Source organism: Anser anser (genome assembly GCF_964211835.1).
Source record: "Anser anser genome assembly, chromosome: 20".
Taxonomy (NCBI): Eukaryota; Metazoa; Chordata; class Aves; order Anseriformes; family Anatidae; genus Anser; species Anser anser.
In genome coordinates, this window is record NC_139741.1 from 2,449,256 (window position 1) to 2,477,150 (window position 27,895).

Consider the following 27,895-nt stretch of genomic DNA (forward strand, 5'->3'; position numbering starts at 1 on the left):
GGGCCGCTCCCCGCCCGTTACCTCCCGCCCCCGCCCCGGGCTGGGGCCTCCTGAGGAGCCCCGGGGCGAGGCCCCCTCACAAACGGCTCTGAGAGAACGGGTCCGGGGCTGGGGGGGGTTCCGTGAGGGGGCGGGGCTCGGCTCGGCTCGGCTCGGCCCGGAGCCCCCCGGTGCCACCGAGGGGAGCCCGGCGGCTGCTGCCGCCTCTGGGCAGGAGGGACCGGGCCCGGAGCCCATAAAAGGCCTCACCACAGGCACAGGCGATGCTCAGGCTTTTTATTTTTTTTTTTTTCCCCTCATTTCGTTATAAAAACGTTACCGTGGAGGAGTTGATGGTTTTGACTTGGCACACCACCTGCCTCTTACGGAAGCACCATGAGGAGCTGCAGGTTGCAGCTGTTTTTGTCGTTTTCTTAACCAAAAAAAATAAATAAATAAGCTGGCATTTTGTGGCAAGCGGCAGCATCTCGCCTTACTGTGTGGTGGACATGGGCTCATGCGGGCCCCTGGGCCACTTCTGTCCCTGGATCATACATCGGCACCCCAAACCCTGCGTGCTCAGGGTTACGTACGCGCATGTTAATAAAAGATGTATGGAAACCGCCGTTCAACTTCGTCATTTATCCACGGAAAAGGGCTTTTCACGCTGCTAGAAAATTCCTTGCTGCCTACAGAACAGGGAAGAGGCAGCGCCTCGCTGCCGTTCCACACGCGTGCCCATCCTCTCGCCTGGCAGAAAGGCCTGCGCTTCCAGCCACGGGAGCTTTGAAATAGGATACCGGCTGAAATCTTTATTGTAATATTTGACTTCAAAAGAGACCCGACTGGGTTGGAAAGGAAGGCGTGCTGCTGTCTGAATTAAAAAATAAAAATAAAAAATGACACACTTAAAACCAATGAAATTTGGTAAGGAGTAACCGTTGTTTAACAAGCTTAAGGATAAATGCAATCAGCTCTACTCACCTACATTTTTTCTATCCCGCAGCCCTACAGAAAGGTCATTCAGTGGAATTACGGCATCAAAGATGAAACAATTTCTGTTCTCCCAGTCCTCTGCTTTACAATCATTAAAGTCAGTGGCATGCTATAGTTCAACCATTTTTAGCCTTACTAGTTGAAATATATTCAACTTTCACTAATTATGTAACATATTTTGATTTATTTTCACATATATCTGTAGATCTCTGTGAGTTTACTCATCTAAACACACCCAGCTGTGAAATGAAATGTAGTGCCCTTGTCCCTGCCAGCCGCTGAGCTAGCAGGCACTGAGGTGTACACGAAGAAAGTGTCTCCAGCGTATCACAGCGCTAACTTCTCTTGCATCTTTTTGAGCCGATACAGTGCCTTTCTGGTACAGATTCTGGGACCAAAGAATGCTCGCTTGCATTTCGTGGTTGTTGCAGAAGCATGGTTAATTATCTGTATCTATTCATAGCCTAAACATTCAGTATTAATAACTGCTGGTTGCTTCAGGGCAGAATTTGCCACGTTGGTTATTGACAGTAAGTAATGGGAATTAATTGTCCCTCATTAATTCAGTGGTGAACAACTCACTTCAGATGGCTTTAAAAGTGGGAGACCGCCACGCAGTGCTGCGCTGTTCTCACACTTTACTCGAGCGCTACGGGCCCCTCGGCTCGCCAGCGCTGCCACAACCACAGCTCCAGTCCTGCGACCAGCCCGCTGCTCACAGGGCTCTGCACAGACACAGCAAACCTCCCACGGAATTTTTGCTTCATGAAATGGCGTTGGCGTCTAGAGAGTTTGCTGCTTGTCCAGACACAACTCGGCTTTGTCACACCCAATTAACGCCTTAATTCTGAATCACGCTGATAGACTTGTGCTCGCAGGTAGAACTCGTTGCAGGTCTTGTGCTTCAAACAGTTCAAAAATTAATATCCATGAGTAGTTTTGCACAAATGAGTACTGCCATTCAGGTTGTGATGGAAGCCTTTCTTCTCTAGACAAGGCTAGGAATTGTTTTAAAACAAAGTACCAGAAAAACAGTTACCAGGAAACTCTGCTACAAACTATGATAATCGTTTGTAAGACAGAGTTGCCTACTAACTGCATTTGTCTGCAACAGTAACTGCAACTAGTACAATACAGGCTGTTTTTCTTTAATTCTGAAGACTATATGGCTATAACTTGGAAGTAAACAAGCATAAACTCAGCATGTCCACAGTATATAACCTTCAGTCATCATCCTTCTGTTGACCAAAGCCTGAGAGAACCCCATAAATTCAAGAATATTCCACAACATGTCTGCCTTCAGGGATCTGATTTAGAGGCTTAATCTCCCTAGGTTTTATGATTCATTGCATTCAATAGACAAGGAAACAATTGAAATATGGCGCATGTACACTCCTGTAACTCCACTGACATTAGACATCCATCATTGACTACAGTTTGTATTCCACTTCTGAAGTATTTGTATCTCCCATTCTTGAATTCCTCATGATCTTTAAATGTATTTCTCTTCTCAACAACTTAATGAGGTCAGGAAGAACTGTCACAGTTAGGAAAGTGAACAAAAAGGGTGTTCTGCTCTGAGCTTACGGGAAGACTGTGATAGATGGAGAAACTGAGCACCTCTCTTACCAATACTCTGCTGGTATCCTGCCCCACTGCATCATGCTTCTTTCCATTTGACACTGTTTGCTAATAAGAATTCATACAGACTGTTCCCACTAGAAGACAGCTCGGCTGTCAAAATACAGTATTAAATGAGCTACTGTTTAAAACAATTTTATAGACAAATATGTGAGCCTTGAGTACTTTAAGACCATATTCTACCGTGTTGCTAAAGATGAGCTGTCACAACATGTTGGTATGCAGGTTGGGGGTGAATTAGTTTTGGATCTTTGTATTTTCTTATAAAAGGCTGTGCAGCTCTTATTATCCGCACCACAAATTCCACCAACTGCTTTATGAATTCATCGGCAGTGGGGCTTTATCATTCAGAGCATCATATTTAGATAGGGTCGTCATTTTTATTCATCACTGAGGATGAAAATAAAATTTAGCTTTAATTCAAAGGCTAATTTAGATTTCAGTCTATGATTAACATTCCACATACAATTACTGCCATCAAAGTCAAGCATATGCATAAATCCTTGCAGGACTGGGGCCAAAACATGTTTTTAACTATCCACTCATCCAATAGATTTTATATAAAGAATTATTCTTATATATTATTTATGCAAGGGCCTGAACTAGCTAGATCTTGACACAGCTAAGTCTGTCTATAGACAAGTACTCATTTTCTTACTTTTCATCTGGCTTCTACTCTACATGGTGTTATCTAATCTTACCAGCACTTGGATATAAACATACCTCTTGAATCCGCAGTACACTAGCCGTAACGTTACTCTTCTGCATACGTGTTTACAGAAACAGTACAAGCATTCAGCAAATGATCTCAGAAACCAAGTTTTCAGGAAAGTGTGCAACATCTCCAACAGGTAACAGTACCGATAGTATAATTTGGTAAAACAAAACCTAAAAATAAATAAATACATATAAATAATGATTAAAAATGTCATAAAAAGCTGTTATAAATACTAAGTTATAAAATATTGTATCTACATATCATTAAAATACAGTTTTAATTAAACACTAAATAAAGTTTAGCTAGGCCCTTCAAGACAGGGTGGAATCACCAAAATTTTAATACTATATTTTTGGCATGCAATGTATACATAATTAAACAGTTAAAAAACATATACAAATGCAGTATACATAATGTAAATGCAGTCTTGCTGTGGATTGTATCTATCGTTATATTCACAATACCAGTCATAACATTTGCAAGCAAGAAAAATAGTAACTGGTTTTTATTAACGGCACTAATCAGGCAAGCGTGCGACAGCTCACTTTCCCTTCTGATAGGTACAGCCTCCGTTTCATCCTTTTTACTGGCGTTAGGGGGCTTTGCAACGCTCCAACAAGAGGGCACACTGGAGCCCTTCACGAGAAGCTTCGTGAACAGCAGCACGAGATCAGTCACTACGAAGAAGACAAAGAAAGTCAGGCAGTGAGCAACGACCCATATGCAGTACGACAGATTGGCCATCCGGCGGGACACGGGGTCTGCGTGTGCTTGTGACAAGTGAAGAAGTACGAAGAACACGAGGACGGTCAGCAGTAAGAAACAGACTGCTTCCATCCAGTCCTTGACTGAGTTTCTCCGCTTCATCAGATAGAGCCCTACTTGCACGCTTGCCATGTATATGGCTAGATATCCAAAGAGAGAGAGCAGGCCTTCCCTGTTGGCACTGAAAAAGCCAACCCTAGTATTTTTGCCATTGCTGCCGTGCAAGACAAATGTCTTCAGAGGGGTAATGTTAAGAATAAGCTGATAAAGTACAGCGAGATTCATAGCCACAATCCAAGATTTATTTTTTGGAATTATGGCTAAAAGTAGAGATGCTGCGAGCCTCACAAATGCTAAGGTAAAGAAAAAATTCCAGTGCACTCCATACTCTGAAGTATGTTCGTGATACTCAATAGATTTAACGCTAAGGAGTCGTCCAACGCCAAGGAAAATCAACGGCCAGATGGAAAAAACCTGCTTGGCCAGATGGGAAAATTTTGGTTGCGTCACATATGACTTTTGTCTAACTTCAGGACAAACAAGAGCATTACCGAAAATGAAAGCTCCAACCCCCAAATCCATAACTCCAGTTCCATAGGTCTCAGCTTTGGCATATCGCCTTGGGAACTGTGGGAAATCCACTGCTAAAATACCGATCGATGTCAGCACGTTGACATAAACACGGAACGCAGTTATTGCTGGAATGTATTCTGAATCCAAGTACGTCTTCTGGAAGTCTTTTACAATTTGCCTGAAAGGTGCTCTGGTATCGTGTTTTCTTTGGCTGTATATTTTAGAAAATATTCCTGCACAGATGGCTGCAATGATGCTTGGCGGAAAAAAGATGACTGGAGACAGGACTGTACAGGAGAACAGGAGAGGAGATACCAGCACAACAAAGTCCAGCAGCAGGCTGTATTTTCTTGAACTCAGAGGCTTCCCATTGTGCAGGTAATACAAAATCAAGAGGAGTCCTCTGCAAAGCAGACAGAGCGGAGCTAGAGGCAAGCCCAGTGAAACTTCCAGCAAGCTCGTTCCGTTCAGGTTACTGATAAAGGCTTCTTTCAGCTGTTTTTGTGACATCCTGCTTTCTTGTGCTGAAATCAGAAGCATGAGATAGAGTCAGTGGGGAAGGGAAGGGAAGGGAAGGGAAGGGAAGGGAAGGGAAGGGAAGGGAAGGGAAGGGAAGGGAAGGGAAGGGAAGGGAAGGGAAGGGAAGGGAAGGGAAGGGAAGGGAAGGGAAGGGAAGGGAAGGGAAGGGAAGGGAAGGGAAGGGAAGGGAAGGGAAGGGAAGGGAAGGGAAGGGAAGGGAAGGGAAGGCCGTCCCAGACCCCACCTCAGCGCCCCGGTCCCCTTCCTCCCGCTGAGGTAAACGCGAGCCGCGCTCCGCGCCCGCACTTTCAGCGTTGGGCGGCAGCTGCCGGTCCGCAGCGCCCGATTCGCCACGGGGTAGCCCCGCCGCGGCTCCGGCTCCTCCTCCTCTTCTCCTCCTCCTCCTGCCGCCCTTCCTCCCGCCGCCCCGGCTGCCCTCGGCCCCGGTGAGCGGCCCCTTCCCCGGGCAGGGCCCGCTCTGCCCGCCCAGGGCCGCCGCCAGCGCCCCGCGCCTCCCCCGTCAGAGCGAGCCGGGGAAATCGGCAAATTCCCGCAGTGAAGGGCGACCGCGGCCGCTCTGTGCTAACGCCTCTGCTTTATTTAAGGGCTCCTCGGTGTGATTTGGATGCGGGACCCCAGGGCGAAGGCCACAACACCTCGGCGCTCCCGCGTCCCCTAGGGTGGGACGGACCGACCCGCAGCGCCGCGCTGGGGAAGCGCCAAGATGCCCAAGCAGGTAAAAAGGAAACCAGGAATTGGGTTTGCTAATTACATTTTTACTGCAGGGATGGAAACGTTGGCTTGTTTCCGGGCAGTTAAGATTAGGTAACTCCTAACGTATATTCACCCCTACTTCAGGAGCTCGGCTGGACGTATTAACCGTGTGGTTTTGAGCTGCGTTACTAACACCAAGAGGTGATGTTTGTTATGCCATTGGCATTAATGGGGCAAGCGTTAATACGCGTAGCAAGTGTATCCTTAAGGGTAGTTCTTCAGCAGAACGAACGAACGCGTGAGCCGTGCAGTGTAGCTGTCACAAGTCCTGTTTTCAAATACTGTTTTTCTTCTGGCTAAGCAATCAACATTTCTTCTCGAACGAAGAGATGTTGAGCAAAAGGGTGGAGGCGAGCAGAAAGGAGCTCCTTCTCAGGACTTGCAATATCGGTGGCACAATAGGCTCCTTAAGAACTTGTTTGGTGCCAGAATAATACAGCGAGCACGTGAGAAGGCAGAGGAAGAACGGGCAGCTGGCAGAAACTCATCTTGTCCATGGGGTATCCCATAGCTGCGTGTCTGTTCTCTGTGAAAGCAGCAAGCTTCTAATGTTCATTCAGAGAACGACAGAAATCACTTTGATGGCAAAGCTTAACTACGTTGCTAAGCATTTTTTTTCCTTGATACCTAAAATTTTCTGTTACTGGAAATTAGTATCTTATGCTGTCTGCAAAAGATAATAATGCTAAATGAATATGTTATTCTTGCTGCTTTTTTAGAAATGTGTTAATGGGGTTTTGTGGTATATTTTCCTCTCGGTTCAAGAGCTTAGCTCATGTAGTGAGAATGCTGCTAACTGAATTTAGCACTTTTTGTGCATAAACAATGTGATACTGTTCATTAACTTGGTTAACTTGTAAAGAATTGCATAGCTATGCTACTAAATACGAATGAGTAGGGTTACTTTGAAGGAGTTTCTGTCAAGGAGAAGGGGAACAGCAAAGGAATATCCAGAATGTAAAAACCAGGACTGGTGTCTTTTCCCTTCTAGCCCAAAAATAACAAGCAGGACCTGAAATCTCTTCTAAGTTTTCCATTACGTTTATGCAACAAATGTGTCCTTCCAAATAATACTGTCAAGGACACGGGAGCCCAGAGGCTAAGATTTAAATACTTTCAGTGATTCAAAGGGGTCAAATCTTCACCTAATAGTCTTCACCTCTTAAAATGCTACTGTTTCTTTCCCCTGGCTGCAGTGCATGCACTCTGCAACATCAGTCTTGGGGCTCTCAATCTCCGTTGTAAAAATGAAGGTCTCTCCCAGGAAAACTGCTGTTATGTTGGACCACAGTAGCTTTCAGCTTTGCCTTAGCCTCTGCAGCTAGTCCTTCCTGCTTCCCTCTGCCCAAGGCAGCGTTTGCATTGAATGCATGACATTCATGGGCTTAGAAATATACCATTTAAGAACACTGCACAAGTGTATCTGTGCTGAATGACCCGGACATTTGCTAGCACTGGATAGCGTGAGTTTAAGGGCACGTTCTTTCCGAGTGCCTTCGCTTACAGCCAGAATTGCCAGCAATGAATTCAACCTACAAACAGTGTTGTCAGCCTGCCAGCTCTCATATGCCAGATAACACTTTCTAAAAACAGACTACACCATGGGAAGCATTGATGCAGGGCGAGGACATTGCTTTCAAACTGGGAGGAACAGGAGCTCAAATATACTAAGTTATGATTCCTGCTGAGCCTGAACTGCTGTTATATGGAAGCAGTAGAAGAGCTATAACCTGTGGGGGATGAGGTGAAAGTCCAGCTATATTCAGGCTTGGACTGGTGCTGACCTAACATCCTCTCTAGGTAAATGGCCAACAAGAAGATTCCGTCATCCAGAATGACCTCAGTGAACCATTTGAAGAAGAGGTTAGAGCTTTTCTCAGTGATGAAGAGAAGCTGCATCTTTTTGATGACCTCACCAAAGTTAATCCGGTGACAATGACAACAGGTAAGCAGCCAGCCAGGAGAGGCATCTCCCGAGGAATCACTTTCCCTGGTGTCTGCCAATACATATCATTAGTGTTCTGGCCACATTCATATTATCATGAACGTAGTAGTTAAATATTCAAAGCCTATTAAAATTAACTTAGTCACGTTTGTCTTGGTTGAATTTTTCTTTTTCAATACTGTTATTGTAGTTAAGCCATACAGATCTCTCAGCAAGTTCTGCCTGCAGAACTCATATTTGTGTTGTTGCTTCAGGTAGCATGGGGTTGTGGTTGAGACTTCATGCTGTTGAAGGACTCTTGGATGACCTTGTGATCGCAGTTGTGGTTTATATGAACATATCAGAAAACAAGGCTCTGACATAGACTCAAAATATGCCCATGAAATTAGTTTTGAAAAGTAAACTTCTCACTTGACTTTTAAAAGCCCTTTTGAGACAAGCTAAGATCTGTTCCTAGTGTAGACGGGGAATTATTGCCTCTATCTGTTCTGCAAATGAATGGCTTTGCTTTCTAGGACTTACTGTGGAAAACCTCGTACAAGCACAGGATTTAATGAACTGAAGAGTTAACATGCGTTAAGCTTTTTAAAAACACGGGCAACTTTTAAAGGCATTTTTATGCATATTATATCTATAGATCTTTCTTCATCACCTTCCCATTCTCTGTTAAACATAATAGATAACATTCTGAAGATTTTTGTTACAAATAGGAACAGGAAGAGTTGAATATACTTTTCAAAAGACACTAATAGAAGGTGTATCTTTCAGTTCTGAAATGTCTTCAAGCAAGATATACTGTAAACTTGTTTTATACAAATGCTGGCTGCAGCCTGGTGGCTTTAAACCCATTTCAGCCTATCTCCTGCCTCTATTCACCCGAGCTTATGAGAGAGTACCATGTTGCAGTTCGCCCCCAGGTAATCCTTATGTTTGAAATAATTGTCCTCCTGCAGAACCCAGATTTCAAGTTCTTCAAAATCTCTACGTGAGCAAAATAATTCTAAAGGATAAAACCCATTTCTACTGAAATACGAGTTCTACTAAAAGAGCAGTACTATTTTCAGATAAATGTGTGAAGACCTTTGCTGCCCATTGCTGTAGAACTGTGTAATTGCTGTTCTCTTAAACATGAATATTCTGCTTTACTGCCAGGATTTAAAACCTCACATCTTCGCAGTGGCTGAACAAACCTACAGAAATGTTCAAAGCCAGATAGACCCCATAAACCAGTCTATAATTGTTAGTGGAGAAAGTGGTGCTGGGAAGGTAAGGAAGTTTTTTTCTATTGTCCTGACATTGTTTTTATGCTTTGAAATTTGGTAGTGATTTGTAGTACAAAGTATTTCAGTGAGCAAGCAAAGAAGAAGGAAAAAAATTTTCTGACAGAGCATGTAGCCAGTCTGCTCTAGCAAGATTCTCTTGAAATATGCATAAAGCATTAAGTGATCGCTGCAATCAAATAGACTTAATATAACTACTCTCTAGGTAACATCTGTCACTTCTGGAAGGGCTATATTTGGACCATTTGATAGGAATTGCACCTGAGTTAAAGTCTCAGCTTAGGCTGTTAGGGAGCTATTATCTCAGCAAACCCTATATAAAGACTTAAAAGAGGTAGGATACTTCAGATCCTATCCTAGGCCCTTCTGTAATGATCCATTCCTATTCTGCAAAATAACTGAGAATATTTTTAAGCCTGAGAACAAAACGATTTGCTGAATGTTAATGATTCAAAGTGCATTTACATTCAATTCATGTTAAGGTACTAGCTATTAATTCTAGCTGAGCTTCCAGATGGTTACATCTCAGTAAAACCGCTGTTCAGCAAAGCGCTTCAATAGGATTTAAATGTGCCTGCTGCACGTAAGGATATGCACAGAAAGTTTCTGCTGAACTAGAGCTATAAACCTGAGATAGTTACTCTCTAGCGTCACCGCCAGCTGCGTACTGTGTTTTCGGAAGCTAGCACTGTTTCACTAACTGACATAACTAATAACAGTAAAAACAAAGGCCTACTGTCAAGTCTGTCTCTTGCAGACCTGGACATCTCGCTGCCTTATGAAATTTTATGCTTCTGTTGCTGCTTCAGTTACCTCCCCAAAAGACAATGAAACTGTGGAAAGGATAGAGAAGAGAGTGTTGGATTCCAACCCCGTCATGGAAGCATTTGGTAAAAGTAGCTTTTTTAACAGCAAAGACAAGTAGTGGCCACGGTGGGAATTTTCTTTGTTAATATACAAGTCTAAGCTACCTCTCATTCCTCTCCTTAAAAGACAAACTCTTCAAATACTGGAACTGTATACAAATCACCCTTAATGTCTGTATGTCCCGCACGGAAGAGTAAAACCACTCTGATTATGCTGTATGTGTCACTGGTAATTTCACAGGAAATGCATGTACCCTGAGGAATAATAACAGTAGCCGTTTTGGAAAATATATCCAGCTTCAGTTAGACAGGTAATAATTACTGTTTAAAAAGCTTATCTACTGTCTTCTTTCTTTAAATTTTTACAAACCTATTTCTAAAGTCTGCCAGAGAATATTCAATGTCTTTAGAAAATATTTTGATCTGCTGGCAGTTTACATTATTATTTCTTATTTTTTTCTGCCAGCACTCATCCTGATATCTAAAAGAGAGAAATGGAAAAACAGAGATGCATTTAAGAACTCTGAATAAACTATTATATTAAACTTGCACAAAACTGAAGATGGACTGCAGGGCATTCCTAGTCAGTCTGTATTGTGACAACAGAACACTTATCAAATGGTGAGGGAACTTGGTTAAAATCTTTGCTTCTTTTTTTTTTCCCCTTCCCCTCTAGATTCCACCATCTGAGTAGTGCCTCCATTCAGACTTTCCTTTTGGAGAAGACAAGAGTTGCCTATCAGGCCCCCAATGAGAGAAACTTTCATATTTTTTATCAGGTGTGTTCAATTAATTTTGCTAGATATTTCTGACAAACAGTGGGTATGAAATCACCAGATTTAACGCAGTTGCAGCTTCCAAATTAAATCATACCCCCAGTCCATTATTCTTCCTTGTCTGTGAGATGTAAATACCAAAGGCAGAATCCAGTCATTACCTTGTTTTCTGTCTCCAGATCACAAAAGGTGCCACTGCAGAGGAGAGGCTGGAATGGAACCTTCCAGAAGGGGCTGACTACCGCTGGCTGCCAAATTCTGAAAGAAATTTAGATGGTAAAGATCAATTTCACAGACTGGCCGTTAATAACAGCTGTAACTTTGAAGGAAGGCAGGCAAAAATGCCTCTGTCCCGTTAAATCCCATGACCCAGGTTGATCAGGCAACAGGCTCCTGGTCTGGCCTCAACAGACATTTTGCAAAGCCACTAGCATTAACGTGATTTGGTTTTAAGTTTGAGTTTGCACTGTTAACGGTTTTCACCTGACTTGAAATAGTGGTTTCTGGCCTCGCGAATTTGCATCACTCTGTGGTTATGTTTAGAAACTGTCTCATCTTTGGATGTGCTTCAGCAACCTGCTGCCTAACTTCCAAGCCCCGCAGAGTCGGTGCTAGGCCAGTGACTTGGTTCTCCAGCTCGTCCTCTGGGATTTACCTAAAGAGTATCTGGCTTTCTTGATCTCCTCTGACAATTCCAGCTAAACTGGACGTGGTGGAGAGTGTTCTGCATGCCTGCGTGCATGGCTTCCTTTTGAATAACAGCTGTTTGGCTTTTCAGAGGACTGCTTCGAGGTGACCAGGGATGCAATGTTTCACTTGGGCATTGACCGCTCCACGCAGAACAATATTTTCAAGGTCAGGTACAATGCATGGTCACCACGAGGCTGACGATGATGTTCAGAATGTCTTTTTAGTGTGGGATTTCTACAGAAGTAAATCTGTATCAGTGTCCAGAGCATGGGTTGTTTGGTATTAGATGCAGCAATATCGCCTGGCGAGCCTGCAGCTACACATGATGTTGCATAACCAAATATTAGTTTTTAAGTAAAAGCCTGCACCTGTGAGCTTTAGATTTCCTTCAGTAGTGCAGCACGAGGAATTACCGTAGAAGCTTGGAATCTACTTGCTTTTTTTGTGTGTAGAAATGTTTTGACTTGCCCTGTTCATGTGGCAAGGGCAAGGCTAAGAGGATGCTGCCTTGGAGGAAGAGCTCTGTTTTAGAAAACTCAGTGCTTGATTATATTGCAGGTATTGTCAGGCCTTCTCCATCTTGGGAATATTCAATTTTCTAATCCACTGGATGAATCTCAGCCTTGTGAACTAGATGACAAAATCAAAGGTGAGGCAACAAGCATGCCGTACTCTGAAGAGTACTTTCTCCCGGGTTTGGGTAAAAAGATCCAAAATCCCACGTTTAAGTTAGTGAGTTCACAGAAGTGCCATTTTGTGGTATAATCTCTAGACCTTCCCTAACTTTAAAGGGGCTGCATTCATTTGACACTCCAGATAATCTTCCAACATTTTCTTGCCTGAATAAGATTTTGTGAAGATCACTGGAGACTTGCTGAAGATACCGGTTGAGGAGCTACTGGAATCATTACGAATTCGAACAATAACTGCTGGAAAACAACAGCAAGTCTTCAAGAAGCCATGCTCTAGAGCAGAATGTGAGACTAGGAGAGACTGCCTCGCCAAAGTGATCTACGCTAAGTAAGGCCACGCTGCTGTGCCAATCCACTTCATTTTTGTGAGGGAACAGGGAGGTCAAGGAGACTTACTTTCTCTGTTTTTTGCTTGGACACAATAATAGTATAACCCTGCCTTTCTCTCCTGATACACCCTTGATTCAGTCACACATACTGACATAGCTGCAGTATCTAACAGATTTTCAGAGAACTGCTGTTTAATTTAAGCCAGGCAGCGTGTCATAACTTTTTTTGTTGGATCAGTACAAAAAGCAAGCTCTTTTCCAACTAATCCAGTTGTCATTGTCTGCAGATTATTTGAATGGCTTGTTTTGGTCATAAACGAAAGCATTTATGCAGATAAGTCAGCGTGGACCAGCTTCATAGGTACGGTTATTCATCCCTGGTTTAACTGAGTAACCATAAATCCTTCAATCTACTCCTAGACCAAAATGCACTAGCTTACCATATTCTTCCTAGGTTTGTTGGATGTTTACGGTTTTGAAGCCTTTCCTGAAAACAACTTGGAACAGCTTTGTATTAACTATGCCAATGAGAAACTGCAGCAGCACTTTGTAGCACACTATCTGAAAGCACAACAGGTAATATTCCACTAAGATCAAATGCCAAATATCTGATTTTAAAACAGCACCTTTTGTCTCTCTAATTGCATTTGTGGTTCTGGTCAGATTGCAACCTTCAGTTAAGCAAATAATGCCACAAAAACAGTGGGATGTGAGTAAAAATTGCTTTTTTTAAGAAAGAGTGGGGCAGTTGCTGGAATGAGACAGTTAACTCTTCTGGGGTACTGGAAACCTGTTCCCAGTTACATAGCTCCATTGGCTCTGTGGCCTGTTAAACTCTTTGCATTCTTCTCAGAGAGCTGAACGTGTAAAACTACATCGTGACTCTCTTGGAAGCTGCTGCTCACAACCATTCACTAAGTATAAAGTTTCTAGACCTGGACTTAGTGCCAGCACAGAAAACCCAACAGAATCTTGTAATGTGAACATCACTAGTATGTGGTACCTTGTGGAGGCCTTCTGCCACGGGAGAACAGCTTCATAAACCCAGTTGTCACGCCAGTGCCTTTAAGGACAAAAAGATTGCACATCAGCTTTTTTCTTCAATGAGGAAGTACAAGACTTGTCTTTCACAACAGAGATCATATCTGCTCCATGCTAAATACGTTGCAGTCACCTACCTAACTGGGCATGCACTGCTAATTCAAGTTCTCATCTGAGTGCTCTGAGAGCTACAAAGCCCCTGCTAGACCTGGAGTGCTTCTCTAATAGATGTACTTCTGTCCTGGTTAATTCCTCTACATTACACATGCATTACCCCAATGATCTTTGCCATTAACTGGAATCTGGGAAATTGTTTTCTTAATGGCACCAACATGATGGCACCTTCTGCCTCACAACATAGTTATATCAACTTATTCAGGACAATAGCACCTCTTTGCCAATTATTTGTGCTTTCATATGCCTTTTTTTTTTTTTCCCACCTACCTTCATCAGTATGCCAGGGGTTAATGGTCAGTAAAGATGGAAACCAAGTTCAAGCACACAGTTACTTTCCTTGAAACTAATTCACGACCCCTGCTTGTAGCACTCCTGCCAATTCCTGCCTGCCCTCTTACCTCTCTTGATCTGGCTGTGTCCCAAACCATTTGAATGCCATTAGTGGCTATGCTGAGCAAGCTCTTGGCAGGAGACTTTTAAAATAACTGTTCAGGGCTTCTGCTTGTTAAGCACTCCTGACAGTTTGTTCCATAATTCGGCGTAAATATTGTACAAATTGTTTCAACTGATGCCTTTCTCCATTTCCTTTTGGATCAGGCTTTGTTTAAATGGAGCCAAGTTAATAAAGTCTGGCACACAATGGTAGGTTTAGGGCTATGTCCCAGTCTAAGGAGTTCTGTGCGTTCCTTGCACTTCAAGGGAAAAACCAGTACAGCCAGGAGAGGCTTAGTGTCTATTTGTTAGTGTCTGTTTGTCTCAGTGTCTTGGCCTCTGTTTACTTTGTAAAGCAGCTTTGTAGGTCTCACTGATAAATCTGTAAATTTCCCAAATGATGAAACAAACTGTTCCAATAGGAGCTGCTGCTACATACGCAAAAGCTACTTGAGGTAAAAACATCCTCAGCATTTTTTTTTCTTAAGATTTCCATTGAACGTGAACTTGTCTTTGAATAAGTAGGCTGAGTCTGTGATTAACTTGTTAAACAGTAACTGCATCAAACTGTGAAAAAAAAAAACCATGTAGTTATTTGAGCTCTAGTGCCCTCTGCTGCAGAACATCCAGTTTCTCTCTTACTTCAGGAAGAATATGCAGCTGAAGGTCTACAGTGGTCTTTCATAAACTACCAGGACAACCAGAACTGTCTTGATCTAATCGAGGGCAATCCTCTCAGCATTTTTTCTTTGCTAAATGAGGTAAGTGCACACCTACAGTCCTAGTGCTTCTGGCCTAGTTGCCTGCCTTCTGTCCCAAGCCCCCAAAGAAAACATGAATACTAAATTAGTATGAAACTTGCCAGCTACAATTTTCTGCAGAGCTTACCTTTTGAAACTAAATGCTCATTACAATCATGACATTTCTTTGTTCTATTCAGTCTTTTTCTTTTTTTCTTCCACTGATCCAGGATGTTTTGATTCAAACATGAAGCCTCAATTACATTTTTTAACCCCACAGTATTACAGGGCTTACATACCAAGAGCAATTCTAAAAGCAAAATGGCTATGATTTTAATTTAAAGTGTTTTGGCTTTTAATTATTAAAGACAGCTGGTTTTCACTAATACAAAATGCTGCAATTTTGTCTTGTCCGTTATGCAGGAATGCCGTTTGAATAGATCCTCTAACCCTGACCTGTTTCAAACTCGGATTGAGAAAGCCTTGTCTGATAATCAATGTTTAAGTCGAGACAAATTTAGCAAGAAGCCTAACTTCATTATTTCACATTATGCTGGCAAAGTCTGCTATCAGCTGGAAGCAATGGTGGAGAAAAACAAGGTAGATGTTTTCAGAATCAGCTGTTTCAAAACAAAACAAAACCTTGTAGACCAAAAGAAATTTTAAATTAAAACATCACTAGCATGTATATTCAGCAATGTTTACTGAATTTGCTCACCTCGCTCCAAATAAACCATTCAGGCCATGTAGAATTGGATCATGTTCTTAGTCTGGTTTTCAGTGAACGGTCACTGGCACAAGTAAAATCTTTTTTAACAGACCCTTCAGCTGAGGATTAAGTGGATCATGTATTACCAAATCAGGGCTTCTTCTGTTCCTGAGACAATGCAGAAGTGTTAATGGCATCAGGGCATTTATATAGCCATAAAAATAGCACTTAGCCTCATAAAAAATTCAGATAAGTTTATGAGAAACAAGAGCATGGATGTCACCATTGAAACTTCTGAAAATACCAAGAAACTCAAGTTTTGACCTCATTGTACTATCACAGGACAAAAGAAATAGTCTGTAGATATGAGAGTCCTGTATCAGTTCTTTCATAATCAGAAATTACAGCAAATGATACTATGGTGATGGAAAAAAATAGCAACTCTAATTTAAAAGGAAGACTTTCTAATATTTGTTGCAGACTGTCCAATTGGGATTAAACTAGTCCTTGGATTTCTAGCTCACTTAAGTTGTATAAAAAGAAAAACATTAGGAGCAGTCATACATTTGACTAGATTTGCTAGATGTTTTGCCAAACTATTTTCTGTTCTCAAATCTGACTATGAATGAATGTATGTAGACAGATTTGAAACTACAGCTGCGGTTAAGTCACACTTGGCATCAGAAATACTACTCCATTTATTTATGTGGAATTTTTTGTAATCTTCAAAGCTTTCTGCATAAGGCCAAATGCTAATGAGTCATGTTTGTGTTTGCAGGACCCCATTCCACCAGAACTCATCCTTGTTTTGCAGAATTCTAAGGACCCTTTGCTCCAAAAATTATTTCCTGTGACAGAAAGGAACCAAAATAATGTCAGAACCCAGAATAAAGCAGCTGTTGTTACAGTGGTGTCAAAGTTCAAGGTACATTCTATTCAAGTTTCTACTTTCTACTGCTGTCTTCGTAAGTAGATGAGAAAACAATATAGCTGGAACCAATATCGGTAAATGTTATTAATTGAGATGGATGTAAAACTTAAGTACTGTCAGGCTTCTGATATTCTCTGGGTTTAGAGTTTAACTCACTCCAGTCTTACCTTTTCCTTTAACAGTTGGGCATCTGCTTTTATTAAGCTTCTTCCTACTTGTTCTTCTTGATGGGCTAGCTTCAGTTGCTGTCCCTGATACAGTTTCGGAAACTTTCTGAATTTACTATCAACAATTTTTAAAAGCATCCATAGAGTGAATTTTTGCTCGAGATGTCCTTAAAGAACAGCTCTGCTAACACTGAGTCTGTAGAGCCATTCTTGCAAAAAAACAGTTCGTTTTTACAGAAGAGCTGTGATTAGCTTAACTACCTGTGGAGGAAGAATCCCTAATTATACCTGTGTTTGCTTTCTGCAGGGTTCACTTGAAAATCTCATGCAAATCTTAAACAGCACCAAACCACATTACATCCGATGCATCAAGCCTAATGCTGACTGCAAGGCACTGACTTTTAGAAGAGAAGAGGTAATTCTTCAAAAGCCTTTCCTCACTGAGTCAATGAGAGGCTCCCTAGAGACAACATGCAAGGCTTTGCATTGGGTCTCAGATGATCTTGATTTACTTGCAAAGCTTTTTTTTTTTTTTTTAAACAGTACATTTCAAAAGAGCTTTTTCTCATTTGCAACTTCCAAGATAAATGTCCTTTCACAATCATTGATGATGCCTCTGAAATGGCACCAGTAAGCTCAGCAGCTTGTTCAGATGCAACTTGTTGCTCTGTGAGAAATTCTCTTACCAAAGTGCTCCTAGGTCATTTGGAGAGCTATCTTTGCAGTCTGCAAAGTAGATAAGGGTGATCTGGCTGTTGGCTGCCCTGGTCACACAGATATCCTCACAGCGCATACTCACAGTAAGTTTGCTTGCATCTTCTGGTGTCTGGTCTGGGAGGACTGCCAACTTAGATGAGATCAGCTGACAAGCATGTCTTTGGGAAAAGAACGGCAGATGCTAAAGCTATAACTAGAGAACCTTCTCTGATGGGAAAATAAACAGCTGAGGCAGTGCTGCATTTATTTTAAACATGCTGAGAATTCGCTGATTGCACACTAGTATTAAAATACCAACACTGGGTTTCTACGTTCTGTTGCATTTGGTCAATGCAGGGTATGTGGATACCACAAGAGAAGGCACAAGCGGATTTTCCCTCCGTATCAGCACTGCCTTGTCCCTGCTCTGGCTGTTGTACAATGCAGTAACTCAGTAGTCCTGTAATCACCTTGTCCACCCTCTCCATTTGTTCCCTGACTGCCAGTGTGGTGAGGCATGCCAGGCACACACTAGCTGAGCTGAATGTGGCTTGGGTTGAGCACATCCCATGCACAGCTTCACTGCAGCTTCCACAAAGAACAAGACAGTGTTTGCCTGCCTAAACCAACTCAATTTATGTCTCAGGTTCTCAGCCAGCTTCAGGCATGTGGAATAGTTGAAGCCATCACCATCAGCGCAGCAGGCTTCCCTATTAGGTAAGTCCAAACTTCTTGTGAAGTGTCTTGCATGATCAATTTCTATAGCAATTAGTGGTATATTATTTATTCAGAAGTATATTTATTCATGTTATTGACAGCTCAGCATTGACGGGGTGAAGCTTGCTGTTATCATAAACAAGCGTAATTCCTGCCCAGCCTTTGTTACAAGCAAAAGTAATTGAATATTTTTGGGCAACAGACAGCCTCCTGAATTTCTGCAGCAAGTTTATAGTTTCTTTCACGTTGGTGACTACCAGTTGGTAACATTAGTTTATTTGCGGTCTATGAGCTGAGTTTTTAAAGCCATTCTGCCGTTTTTTCCCCTCAAAGGATAGGTTACTTACCAGATAGTAAATAAATGATACTTGCCTAGAATTAACCCTACTTTTGTCTATCAGGATCTCTTTTGAAAGTTTCACTGAACGCTATGAAATACTGAGAAGATCACGTGGGTACAATAAAAACAGTGTGTGTGATAAAAGCAACTATCATACTGCCAAGAAAAAAGGTACGTTTCCTTAGATAATCCCTCTGCTGTAAAATAAATTACTGCACCAAGTTGCTATTATATAAATCAGATGCAATTATTACATTCAGCACTTAGCAAGACCATTATTCCAAAAATATTTTCCTAATTTATCTAAATTGACTTCAGTTTCTAATTTGCCTAATGCATATATATAGCATGCTCTTTTTTAAGACAGCAAATCTTTCATCTTACCGCTGTTTTTCTGTGTTCCTCTTCAGTAGAAAAATTAGTTATGATGGTGTTTGGGGTTGCCCCCTGATATAATTTGATTTAGAGCTGTCTCTTAAGTAAACTTGAAAACCACTTACCTTTTTGCTTATATTCCTTCTCCTTCCTTTTTTTTTTTCCACCTTGTCTTCTTGCCAAACACACTGACCTTCTAGCTTACTTGGATTCTGCTGCTTCTTCTGCCTTTTGCAAACTTCTATATGCAATTCTTTTTTTCTAAACAAGAGCGAGGATGGACTTTAAAAAACGTAATCCAGTCTACCAGGTAATGTCTTTGGTATGAGCCCCTCAAAGAAGGAGCTCATCAGGTAGTTACATTTAATATTGCAAGTTACTGCAAACCCCTTCCCTCTCCCAGATTAATCCCATTTTCTAGGGTCTGCTCAGTAACCAGTAGACGTAGAAAACAAAACCAGTAAGTACCAGCCTATTTCAGCTAAGTAAAATGGCTGGAAATCTGTTAACCTTGCCGAAATAGAATGAAGTAATGAAGTACAGGCTGGAAAATTACTTACACACCATATCTTTCTCCATCAATTAGAAACCCATTAGTTGAAATGCCTCATTGTGATAGGTTACTATTCCTTTTTATCTTTAGCAGGTTATAAGCTGCAAACAAAATAAAACAATTTCCTAAACACATGGATAAGCTTTTGGTTCCCTTATCAGCCTAGCCCTAGCCTCATAGTCACCAGATGTCTTCCTGTAAGCAAGAATTGTTTATATTTGTTTTCAGTACCTTAAAATGCTCTCATCTCCTTAGAAATAAGTACAGCAGAAAAGCAAATAGTGTCCAGGATGGAAAGATACAAAGACCATCAAGTTCCGGCATTGGGCATGCAGAATACTCATGCAGCATTGCCTTGAGCAACACAATCTCTTTCAAGGACAGGTCTGAATTAAGTCTACCTCTATTTCCAAATAGGTTAATCCGGCTAACATGTTTGTCTCGTAATGTAAAAAAAAAAAAATGTCCTAGAAACATTTTTAATAACCTCTTAATGCTGCAATAAACTCCTGCTTAGTATGTGACCCTGATTCCTTTAGCTGCTTCCGATACCCTATTAAAGCTGTAGAATTGTGTAGAATTTGTTTTCTATTCCTGCATCATGCAGTACATTAACACTATCAGTCTAACACCTTGCTTTTTGCTCTTTGTTGCTAATAGCTTGGGGTTTTGGTTATTTCATCAGATTTTCTTAGGACTGAGCCGCTCAAATCCATTCTCAATTGCATTGCTGTTGCTTTCTAACATTTCCAGGTAGTATACTTTAAACAATGTGAGAACAGCTGAGTCCTCCCCATACTTGTTTCATTGTCTAGATCTACCCAAAGTATCGTTATCTGTGCTAGTTTGAACAGGCTGCAATGGAGGCAACAAGACAACACCTGAGCACCCAAACTACATCCTAGTTTGTACACACTGAGCTGCCTTTCTAGTTGTTACCATATGGCAAAACCTATGCTGTTGCATTTTTTCCCTTATAGCTAGAACTAGTAATATCTCAGCCATCACCTCCCCCACTCCCGTTGTAGGTGCATACCCCCTAAGTGGCCAAGTGTCAGTATAAAGACAGTTACTTGCTCTTGATTTACCAGTTTTGCAATCCCTTCTCTTCAATGCTTCATTTGCAGGCAAGACTGCGGTGATAGATGATGACAAAGCATCATGTTCTGTCATTTTTGAGATACTTCAGAATGTTGTCACGGGACGAAATGCTGCTGAGCCAACAGGGAAGAGATCAGATAACACTTCAGTGTACTGTGGCAAAACCAAAGTATTTATGGCTAATTCTGTGGTAAGCGTGTTATTTCTTGGCTAACAGTTCTGGAGTGTACTCATACCTAGTGCTGCTAGCGTCCTCTCAGTTTCAGTTACAGCTTTCCCTGGCTTCAGCTGACACACTTGGCTATTCATACAGGTCTAAGCAAATTCTTTTTGACAAACGCAGAGAAAGCACTTCTGCAAAGCTTGCATACTAAAGGGTGTAGCCATAAAAGGACCCCCATTCAGCGGAGCTAGTTTTAAGCCAGCTGCTACTGTGACTTTGGGAGTATCTGCTTCCCCCCCCCCATACTCTTTTTTCCCCCCTCAGATACTTACACTTTTCATTTTAATTTATATATATCTAATGAGCATTAATGACATGCTGTCACTTCAAAATAGAAGCAGTCTTGGGACACTGAAACGTGTATGCAGGTTTCCAAAGAATACCAAATGATTGTAGAAGGGTTAAAACAGCTGTCCCTGACTATTAACTGCAGACTCCTATCCCCAATGCAGCTAGAGCAACTTGAAGCTAAACGAGCAGAGGTGTTAAACGAGAAAGCATTTTGCATTCAGTGTTGCTGGAGAAGATTTAAACAGAAGAAACTTGAGAAGGAGAGAAGGTCTGCAACCCTCATCCAAGCAGGTAATTTGACAAGGGTGTGGCTGGGCATAATGCAGCAAGTAGCATTTCAGCTACACTGGGTACTTAAAGAGGAAGAATGGATATGCTAAGTGAGCATGGAGAAAGCTTAACTGACTTCTCTTACACTGAGCACAACAGAAGCTGAGATTCTTTGTACTCACATTTCTTTTAATTAAATCTTCAGCTATTCGTTCCTGGTTAGCCAAGAATCGCTTCCAAAGGATGCGCAGGGCTGCTAATGTTATTAAGCATTGCTGGAGGAAATGGAAAGTAAGTACGTTGGTGCAGGAAAGCATTAAAATTGAGTGACTGAGGCTTTGTACTGTCGGAGAAATAATCTACTGCTGTCAAGTAACTATACAAAACCAATACTGACAGGTCTCCAGAAACTCTTCTCAAGCTGAAGTGTAGATGATGAATGCTTGCAGGGTGGCAGCTAGAGACTGCAGAATAAACTCATTCCTAATTATCTTTATAAAATGGGAAAGCATCCCAAAAGGTGTCCTATCCTTTATGATGGCCTATTTTTTTAGACTCTTAGCTTTGCAGTTTTAAATTTTGTTCAAGATGTTGGAGAATCTTGTTTAGGAATACTGTTCTGCGTCTCTTTATCAGGCAGAAATGGCTGCTTTGGCAGCAGCAGAATTGGATGAGGGTGAAGAAAAGCCACCGTTCTCGGTTCCTGGCACTACAGCAATGTCAGCCAAATCAGCTTGCTCTTTGGAAACAACCTGGCCTCTACGTGCAGTAATTCAGTTCTGGCCTCTCAGCCTCGTCCTGGCTGCTGCACCTGTTACCGTAGCGGGACTCCGGAGAGACCTGTCCCTGCTCGCATGCTTGAAAGTACTTCAGGAGAGCGACTGCTGCAAGACAGAAAGCAATTTCCTTGGCTGTGGCATTACTTCCATTAGAGCTCTCCCACAGGTAACATACCTCACACCCTCAAGTCAGCAGCACACCTAAGCTCTCATGAGTTCAGGATCCTGTAGCAGTACTGACATGAAGTCTGCTATCAGGCTCCAGTCTTCCTTTGTCCACTGGGTTAGATATGCAAGGATGATTCTGACATCAATAGATCAAGCTAGACACAGGACTGAAATGAGACCTAAGCATGGAAGTGCTTGTTAGTCTGTCATAGGAATAAATGGATCAAAGCTCTGCTTCAGAAACAGACAGGAGAGGATTCAAATGTGGGCTCTGCTGTTACGTACTACATATTTTTTTCTGCTTAGGGGGATTTGATTTGTACAACAGGAAATCACAGCAAGAAAAAGCATCCATATGGGAAAAAGATGTTGGCTATCCCAGTAATTCTGTATTAACATCACTGTGCAGATGACTGCACGCAGACTAATTAGGATGGAGGGTTTTCAGGGCAGAAGGCAGGGAACAACTCTCCAGTACTTTACCTCCTACTCACGCGCAGAATGGAATTAAAAACCATTTACTAAAAGCAAACCACAGCCCACACCAGCTTCTCTGTGAGGTTGCACTCCATTTACACATCAACTTGTCCCTGTTTGTTAAATTTCTGAACTTGCCTAAAATCATGTTTGCAAGACTATAACTTGCGCATGGTCACAATTACTATAAGTCGGAAGAAGCAGTACCAACTAAATACTCAGATCCTGAGAGTTTAAGCTAACTTCAGTGCACGTTGTGGTATTGGTACTCTTCACAGTAATCACTTATCTTAAATCAATCCGTACTAGGACACCCCTGCAGGTCTTCCTCTACCCTTAGTCATATTCAACAGTTGCTTGTGTACTAGGGCAGCAGTTAGTCTGAATAGCCAAACTAGCTCATAACCCTGCAAAGCATCAACTGACCTCTCCACCTCTTTTTCTTCTAGGGCTCTGTCAAGTTTCACTGTAAGAAGTCTCCCCTGCATTACGCTAATGTCAGCCCCCACACAGCTGCCTATTCTATCACTGGATTTAACCAGATTTTATTGGACAGAAAAGGACTCCTTCCAACCTAAGTTTTGGCCATCTGCACATACCGAACCTTTTCGTTCAGGGAAGGACTGCTGCAGGCTGCTGCTTTCAAATTACTCAACGTCCATATCTGCTGCTACCTCAGAGCTTTCTATAGTGATGCATTGTACATATAATATACTACAAACTTAGAATGCATGGGGGATATTCCTCCTCCCACACACGCACATATTAGAGGAAATAGCACTATGAGAACACTCAACATAATTAAACTAGATCAAGTGCTTTAAACAGCATATACTTGAACAGAACTCTTCTGGCACTACAGGGGCAGAGCAAGAGGCTGATAATGAGATAGCAAAAAAGGCAAACCTTTCTGATGTGTGCTGGATTCTCGTTGAGAGGCACAGTTAGTCAGACTGATCGCAAACATTCAGTAACCTGTGACTGAGGAAGTAGCAGTCAGCTGTAACACTAAAGGCAGACGTCTCAGGGAAAAGCAACACTGGACTGTTGCTTTTTATCTATAGGACCAAACTATGCGTGATCTCACAAGTGCCATGTGTTTCTAGCACTACCTAGCCACAGCTGAGGGGCCAAAGTTCTCCCTAGGGGTGCCCATACCATCTTTTTGTTGCGTACATGGGTCTTGAAAACATTCAGCTCTTCTGCGTAGGCCACTTTTAAATAAAACCATTAAGTATCTTGTGAAGGTGTCTGACCATTCATAACAAAGGTAACAAAAACATTTCAGAACAGTTTGTGGATTAAGATAAATGCCGACATATTTAATATAATTGTTATTGGGAAGCTGCGTTTCCCATGGTTGACAGGATTTCTCTACCAAAAGATTGCAAGTCCACGTAATATCAAATTTACTTCCTAGTATCTAGAAATCTGTCCAATACTGTATCACTGTTTATCAACTCTAAATTAAAAATTTGAGTCCTGACATCCATGAGTGAAGTGTGACCAAACCCAGAGGAAATACCCGGAATGGTGCACCACAGTAGCACCATTGCTGTAAGATCTCTTCTGTCAGAGGAAAAACTCAAGGACAGCAAAACGTTCCCAAGGTATCTCACTCAGGAAGAATGTTCTCCTTCTCTGGGGGTTCAACAATTCTCAAGCAGCAGTCTGCAAACTCCACAAATAGCGGCTCCTGCATGTACTTTTTCATGAGGGAGCTCTTCTCTTCTGCTTCATCAATCGTCAGCAGAAGCTGCCGGAGGTGTGGGTTCAGGAGCAAGCCTCTCAGTTCCTCAGATTCTCCTTCAGAGAAAAACAGATAAACAATGCTAATCCCGAGCAGTTACAAATGTTGTTTAGAGCACCTAATCCTGAGCAGTTACAAATGTTGTTTAGAACATTGTTACTTTGAGGGTAAATTCTCAAAGAGGGGTGGCAAAAGGGCAGGTATGTGACACGGGAAGCCTCAAGGCGAGCTGCACAACCAGGACGAAGCACGATGTCGCAGTACCACCACCCCGGCTGCCATGGCAGGCCCCCACACACCCCCCGACCCCTCGGGCTCACCCAGCAGCTTGAGCTTCTGCAGCGGCACGCGGTCCTGCTCGTCGTCCTCCGCCAGGATGTCCGCCACCGACCAGGGGCTGCCTAGGGGCGGCAAGGAGAACCGGGGAGGGGTACCCAGCCCCCCGTGCCCCCCTCACCCACCCCCGTGACCCCCCCCCCCCCAAGCCCCGTACCTGCGCGCTGCCCGGCCCGGCCCGCCCCTCGGGGCGCTGCCAGCCCCTCCGCCGCCTTATCCGGCTCCGAGAGCGCCGCGGCCCCGCTCCCGGTGTCGATCCCGTCCCCGTCGCGGCGGCACCGGGCGCGGTGCGCCCTGCAGCACGGCACCGAGCAGCTGCGGGCACGCAGCTCCCGTCAGGGCCCGGCGGCGCCCCTCACGCGGGGACCGCCGCGGGCCCTTCCCCCCCGTCATACCCGCTCCCCCCAACCCGCTCCCCCTCTCACTAGGCCTCAGCGCAGCGCGGGCACCGGTACGGGGCCGCCCCGGCCGCCCCGCAGACCCCGCAGCTCCGAGCCGCCCGCATGGCGCCCCCGGCCCGCTCCAGGCCCGGCCTGCCCAGCGCCGAGCGCCGCCCCGCCCAGCGCCAGGCGCGGCCAGCACAGCGCCGAGCGGCGGGGCCTCGGCCCGTAGCGGGGCTATTTAATTATTTATTTATTACACAAAACGCCTTTTTTTTTTTTTTTTTGCTCGCAGCCGCCGTTTAGCGGAGTGTTGGGGTTGTTCCGTCTGGGCTCAAGCCGCTTGGAATGCCGAACTAATGACAAACAAAGAAATAAAGCGGAAATAAAGCCCTAAGAAGTCCAACTTCCACGGGGAGGGCTGGTTGGGGTTGGGTGGTGCCTGGGTGAGCTCCCTCAGCGTGAGGCCATCGTGGCGGCCCTGTGGCACCGCTGAGTAACACCTGAGCATAAATTAAACATAGGCAGGCTAACGTCACCAGGATCTCCTCCACCAGGACTTCCCCATCTGTGACTGTGCAGGGGGAGAGAGAAGACAACAAAGCACCGAGACCCTTGTGGGCAATGTCCCCCTTACCAACCACAAGCATTCATCTCCACTGGGGTCTGACACATTTATGACCCAGTATCTAATTTCCTTTCTGGAGAAGGAGGGAGGATGAGACCTCTTCCTTTCACAAAATGCCCAGCCTTGACATTTTTATTTTGCTTTGCTGTGTACAAGAGGCTTCGCTACAATTCCGGTACTGAAAAACTCCAGTGAGGTTTTCTCCTGGCGCAGCTCACGTTTCAACACCACGGATTCACTTCTAGTTATAAGCAGAAATATGAAAAGCGTAGGCACAAACGTCTCACAGAATCACACAACACAGCTACAGATATAGATAGAATAAAATTCTATCAGATAAGATTCCGCAGATAAAATTACAACAGCAAAACAGTGCTGAATGCCCCCAGTCACAGATCCAGCAGCCAAAGCTACAGTCCTGACTGTAAGCGAGAAGGAAAATCACACGTCCGCCGGTAGTCCCGAAGCCTTTCCAGCCATTTAACTGCCCCCAAACCCGCAAAAACACCACAGAAGGGCCGCTCCCAAGGGCGGCTGGCTGACTCCGCTCTCCCCGGTCCCCTCCCGGTTCCCCCCCGGTCCTCCCCGGTCCCCGGCCCGGGGCCTCCCGGGGCCGCCGGCGCTGTCCCCCGGGCGGTGCTGAAGGCCGGTCCCGGTCCCGGTCCCCGTCAGATATTGGCCACGGCGCAGGCTTGCACGCGGTTGGCAGAAAGGCATCTCAGAGACTTGAGCTTAGCCCCCAGCTCTTTGGCTTTCAGGGTGTATATCAGCGGGTTCCCCAAACAGTTCATGGTTATCATCATGGCCGTGCAGTTTCGGAAGATGTAGACGCTTGGGTAGAGATCGAGGGGGCACTGGTGGTTTGTTGCATCGAATATGACTCCCGCAAAGAAAGGAGCATAGGAGACCAACGCCAGGAGCCATATAAAAATACTAGTTCTGGCCACCTGGATTTCGGCGGATTTGTAGGTGCCGGTAGCTTGTCCGCATGCTTTCATTCTGAGCTTTCTTTTCCTCAGGATGATAATGATTCTGAGGTAAGTGAACAGAGGAACAATAAAAGCCAACACAACATTGGGAATGGTGATGAAGATGAGGTAGTCAACGCAAAACGGACTGTAGAGGACTGAGAGATTTCTTCCCATATGCAAGCAGTTCCAGCCCATCAAGGGCAAGCAGCCCAAAGAGAAAGCAAGGATCCAGCTAATTAAAACAACAGCTATGGAATGTTTTCTAGCAACCCTGAACCTTGTCCTGATACTTTCAGCCACAGCCAGGTAGCGTTCGATTCCAATGCTTACCAAGTTATAGATGGTGGATAAAATCGATGTAGTATATAAGGAATAAGGTGCAAGCATACCCCTGGATCCAAAGATTGTATTGTCAGGGTTGGTGATGAACAGCACTGAAATCCAAAAGCCAGAAAAACTCGTGAAGAGATCAGAAAAAGCCAAATTGCAAAAGAGGATAGAGATAGGCTTGTGCAGATCCTTTGTCGCCATTCTGGTGATGATGACTATGCAGTTGAAGATCACAGAAGCTATGTTAATGGTCAGTTGGGGGATGCCCAGTGCAAGTACTAAATAATGACTCCAAATTTTGGTATAGTTAGCAGAACAGTTTGAGTATCCAGTCATGGTGGGAAATCCTGCTTTCAACCAGTAACGAAGTCTGCTGTACACATCCCGTATGCGGCAAGAGACTGTACAACTACATGAGTGTTACTGCCACCTTGTTCTCCAGTCGAAAAATGAATATTGAAGCACAGCTTCTGTTGCCACATCATTGTCATGACAGTGGATTAATCTTTAACCACTTGTGTTTTTAAATATTTGGGTTACCAACTCAGAGCAGAGCCAACTACCCTTAAGTTGCTAGGATAGGCAGAAGTGTAAAACATATTTACTATTATAAAGCTGATCTGCTTAAAGCAACCTTTATCAAGAGCAAAATTTGGCTAGTCCATGTAAAGACAAATGATCACACGAGTGGTTTACAAGTCTGAAGATATTCTAAAATTGAGTGAACGTGGATTCATCTCTAATTCACTAATAGATTAGATAGAAACAGG

At 43.5% G+C, this 27,895-nt stretch overlaps 3 protein-coding genes across 13 annotated transcripts; 1 reads left to right on the forward strand and 2 right to left on the reverse strand.

Annotated features, from left to right (window-relative positions):
* Positions 1-32: 32 nt before the first annotated feature.
* On the reverse strand, positions 33-19,648 carry PIGW (phosphatidylinositol glycan anchor biosynthesis class W). 9 transcript variants are annotated; one of them, XM_083806846.1, is made up of 5 exons: positions 5,436-5,571; positions 4,651-5,196; positions 3,880-4,011; positions 3,340-3,504; positions 903-1,877 (listed from the first exon to the last, which is right to left on the reverse strand). In XM_083806846.1, exons 2-4 carry the CDS (start codon positions 5,180-5,182, stop codon positions 3,440-3,442), a joined length of 729 nt encoding a protein of 242 aa, XP_083662972.1. In that variant the 5' UTR covers positions 5,183-5,196; positions 5,436-5,571; the 3' UTR covers positions 903-1,877; positions 3,340-3,439. The 9 variants fall into 9 exon arrangements, with proteins under 9 accessions (XP_083662970.1, XP_083662972.1, XP_083662973.1 ...); XM_083806847.1 differs by having other exon boundaries at positions 903-1,973; XM_083806840.1 differs by lacking the exons at positions 903-1,877; positions 3,340-3,504; positions 5,436-5,571 and adding exons at positions 10,994-11,090; positions 13,547-13,606; positions 15,652-15,810; positions 18,994-19,648 and having other exon boundaries at positions 3,632-5,196.
* MYO19 (myosin XIX) lies at positions 5,509-23,976 on the forward strand. Of its 2 annotated transcripts, XM_083806808.1 has the most exons (25): positions 5,509-5,637; positions 5,797-5,927; positions 7,766-7,910; positions 8,679-8,827; positions 9,063-9,176; positions 9,948-10,080; positions 10,298-10,367; positions 10,733-10,835; positions 11,012-11,108; positions 11,611-11,687; positions 12,081-12,171; positions 12,371-12,542; positions 12,831-12,904; positions 12,998-13,119; positions 14,841-14,954; positions 15,357-15,533; positions 16,421-16,567; positions 17,048-17,155; positions 18,083-18,153; positions 18,555-18,664; positions 20,549-20,712; positions 21,198-21,327; positions 21,512-21,597; positions 21,943-22,251; positions 23,180-23,976. In XM_083806808.1, the coding sequence occupies exons 2-25, from the start codon at positions 5,916-5,918 to the stop codon at positions 23,306-23,308; spliced, it is 2,904 nt and encodes a 967-aa protein (XP_083662934.1). In that variant the 5' UTR covers positions 5,509-5,637; positions 5,797-5,915; the 3' UTR covers positions 23,309-23,976. The 2 variants fall into 2 exon arrangements, with proteins under 2 accessions (XP_083662934.1, XP_083662935.1); XM_083806809.1 differs by lacking the exons at positions 5,509-5,637; positions 5,797-5,927; positions 8,679-8,827 and having other exon boundaries at positions 7,771-7,910.
* Positions 23,977-24,023: 47 nt separating this feature from the next.
* On the reverse strand, positions 24,024-27,461 carry ZNHIT3 (zinc finger HIT-type containing 3). 2 transcript variants are annotated; one of them, XM_083806849.1, is made up of 4 exons: positions 25,242-25,401; positions 24,974-25,131; positions 24,801-24,881; positions 24,024-24,536 (listed from the first exon to the last, which is right to left on the reverse strand). In XM_083806849.1, the coding sequence occupies exons 1-4, from the start codon at positions 25,319-25,321 to the stop codon at positions 24,346-24,348; spliced, it is 510 nt and encodes a 169-aa protein (XP_083662975.1). In that variant the 5' UTR covers positions 25,322-25,401; the 3' UTR covers positions 24,024-24,345. The 2 variants fall into 2 exon arrangements, 1 of the variants encoding a protein (XP_083662975.1); XR_014574349.1 differs by lacking the exon at positions 24,974-25,131 and having other exon boundaries at positions 24,477-24,536; positions 25,242-27,461.
* Between the last annotated feature and the right edge of the window lie 434 nt (positions 27,462-27,895).

Bases quoted from the DNA above. Each gene is read 5' to 3' on its own strand.
- MYO19 (XM_083806808.1), top strand. The intron at 10,836-11,011 runs GTGTGTTCAATT...TTCTGTCTCCAG, and splicing joins ACTTTCATATTTTTTATCAG to ATCACAAAAGGTGCCACTGC. The intron at 15,534-16,420 runs GTAGATGTTTTC...TTGTGTTTGCAG, and splicing joins CAATGGTGGAGAAAAACAAG to GACCCCATTCCACCAGAACT.
- ZNHIT3 (XM_083806849.1), bottom strand. From the start codon at position 25,321: ATGCGGGCGGCTCGGAGCTGCGGGGTCTGCGGGGCGGCCGGGGCGGCC. The intron at 24,882-24,973 runs GTACGGGGCTTG...TGCCGCCCCTAG, and splicing joins CCGGGCCGGGCAGCGCGCAG to GCAGCCCCTGGTCGGTGGCG. The intron at 24,537-24,800 runs GTGAGCCCGAGG...TTTTCTCTGAAG, and splicing joins GCAGAAGCTCAAGCTGCTGG to GAGAATCTGAGGAACTGAGA.
- PIGW (XM_083806840.1), bottom strand. From the start codon at position 5,182: ATGTCACAAAAACAGCTGAAAGAAGCCTTTATCAGTAACCTGAACGGA.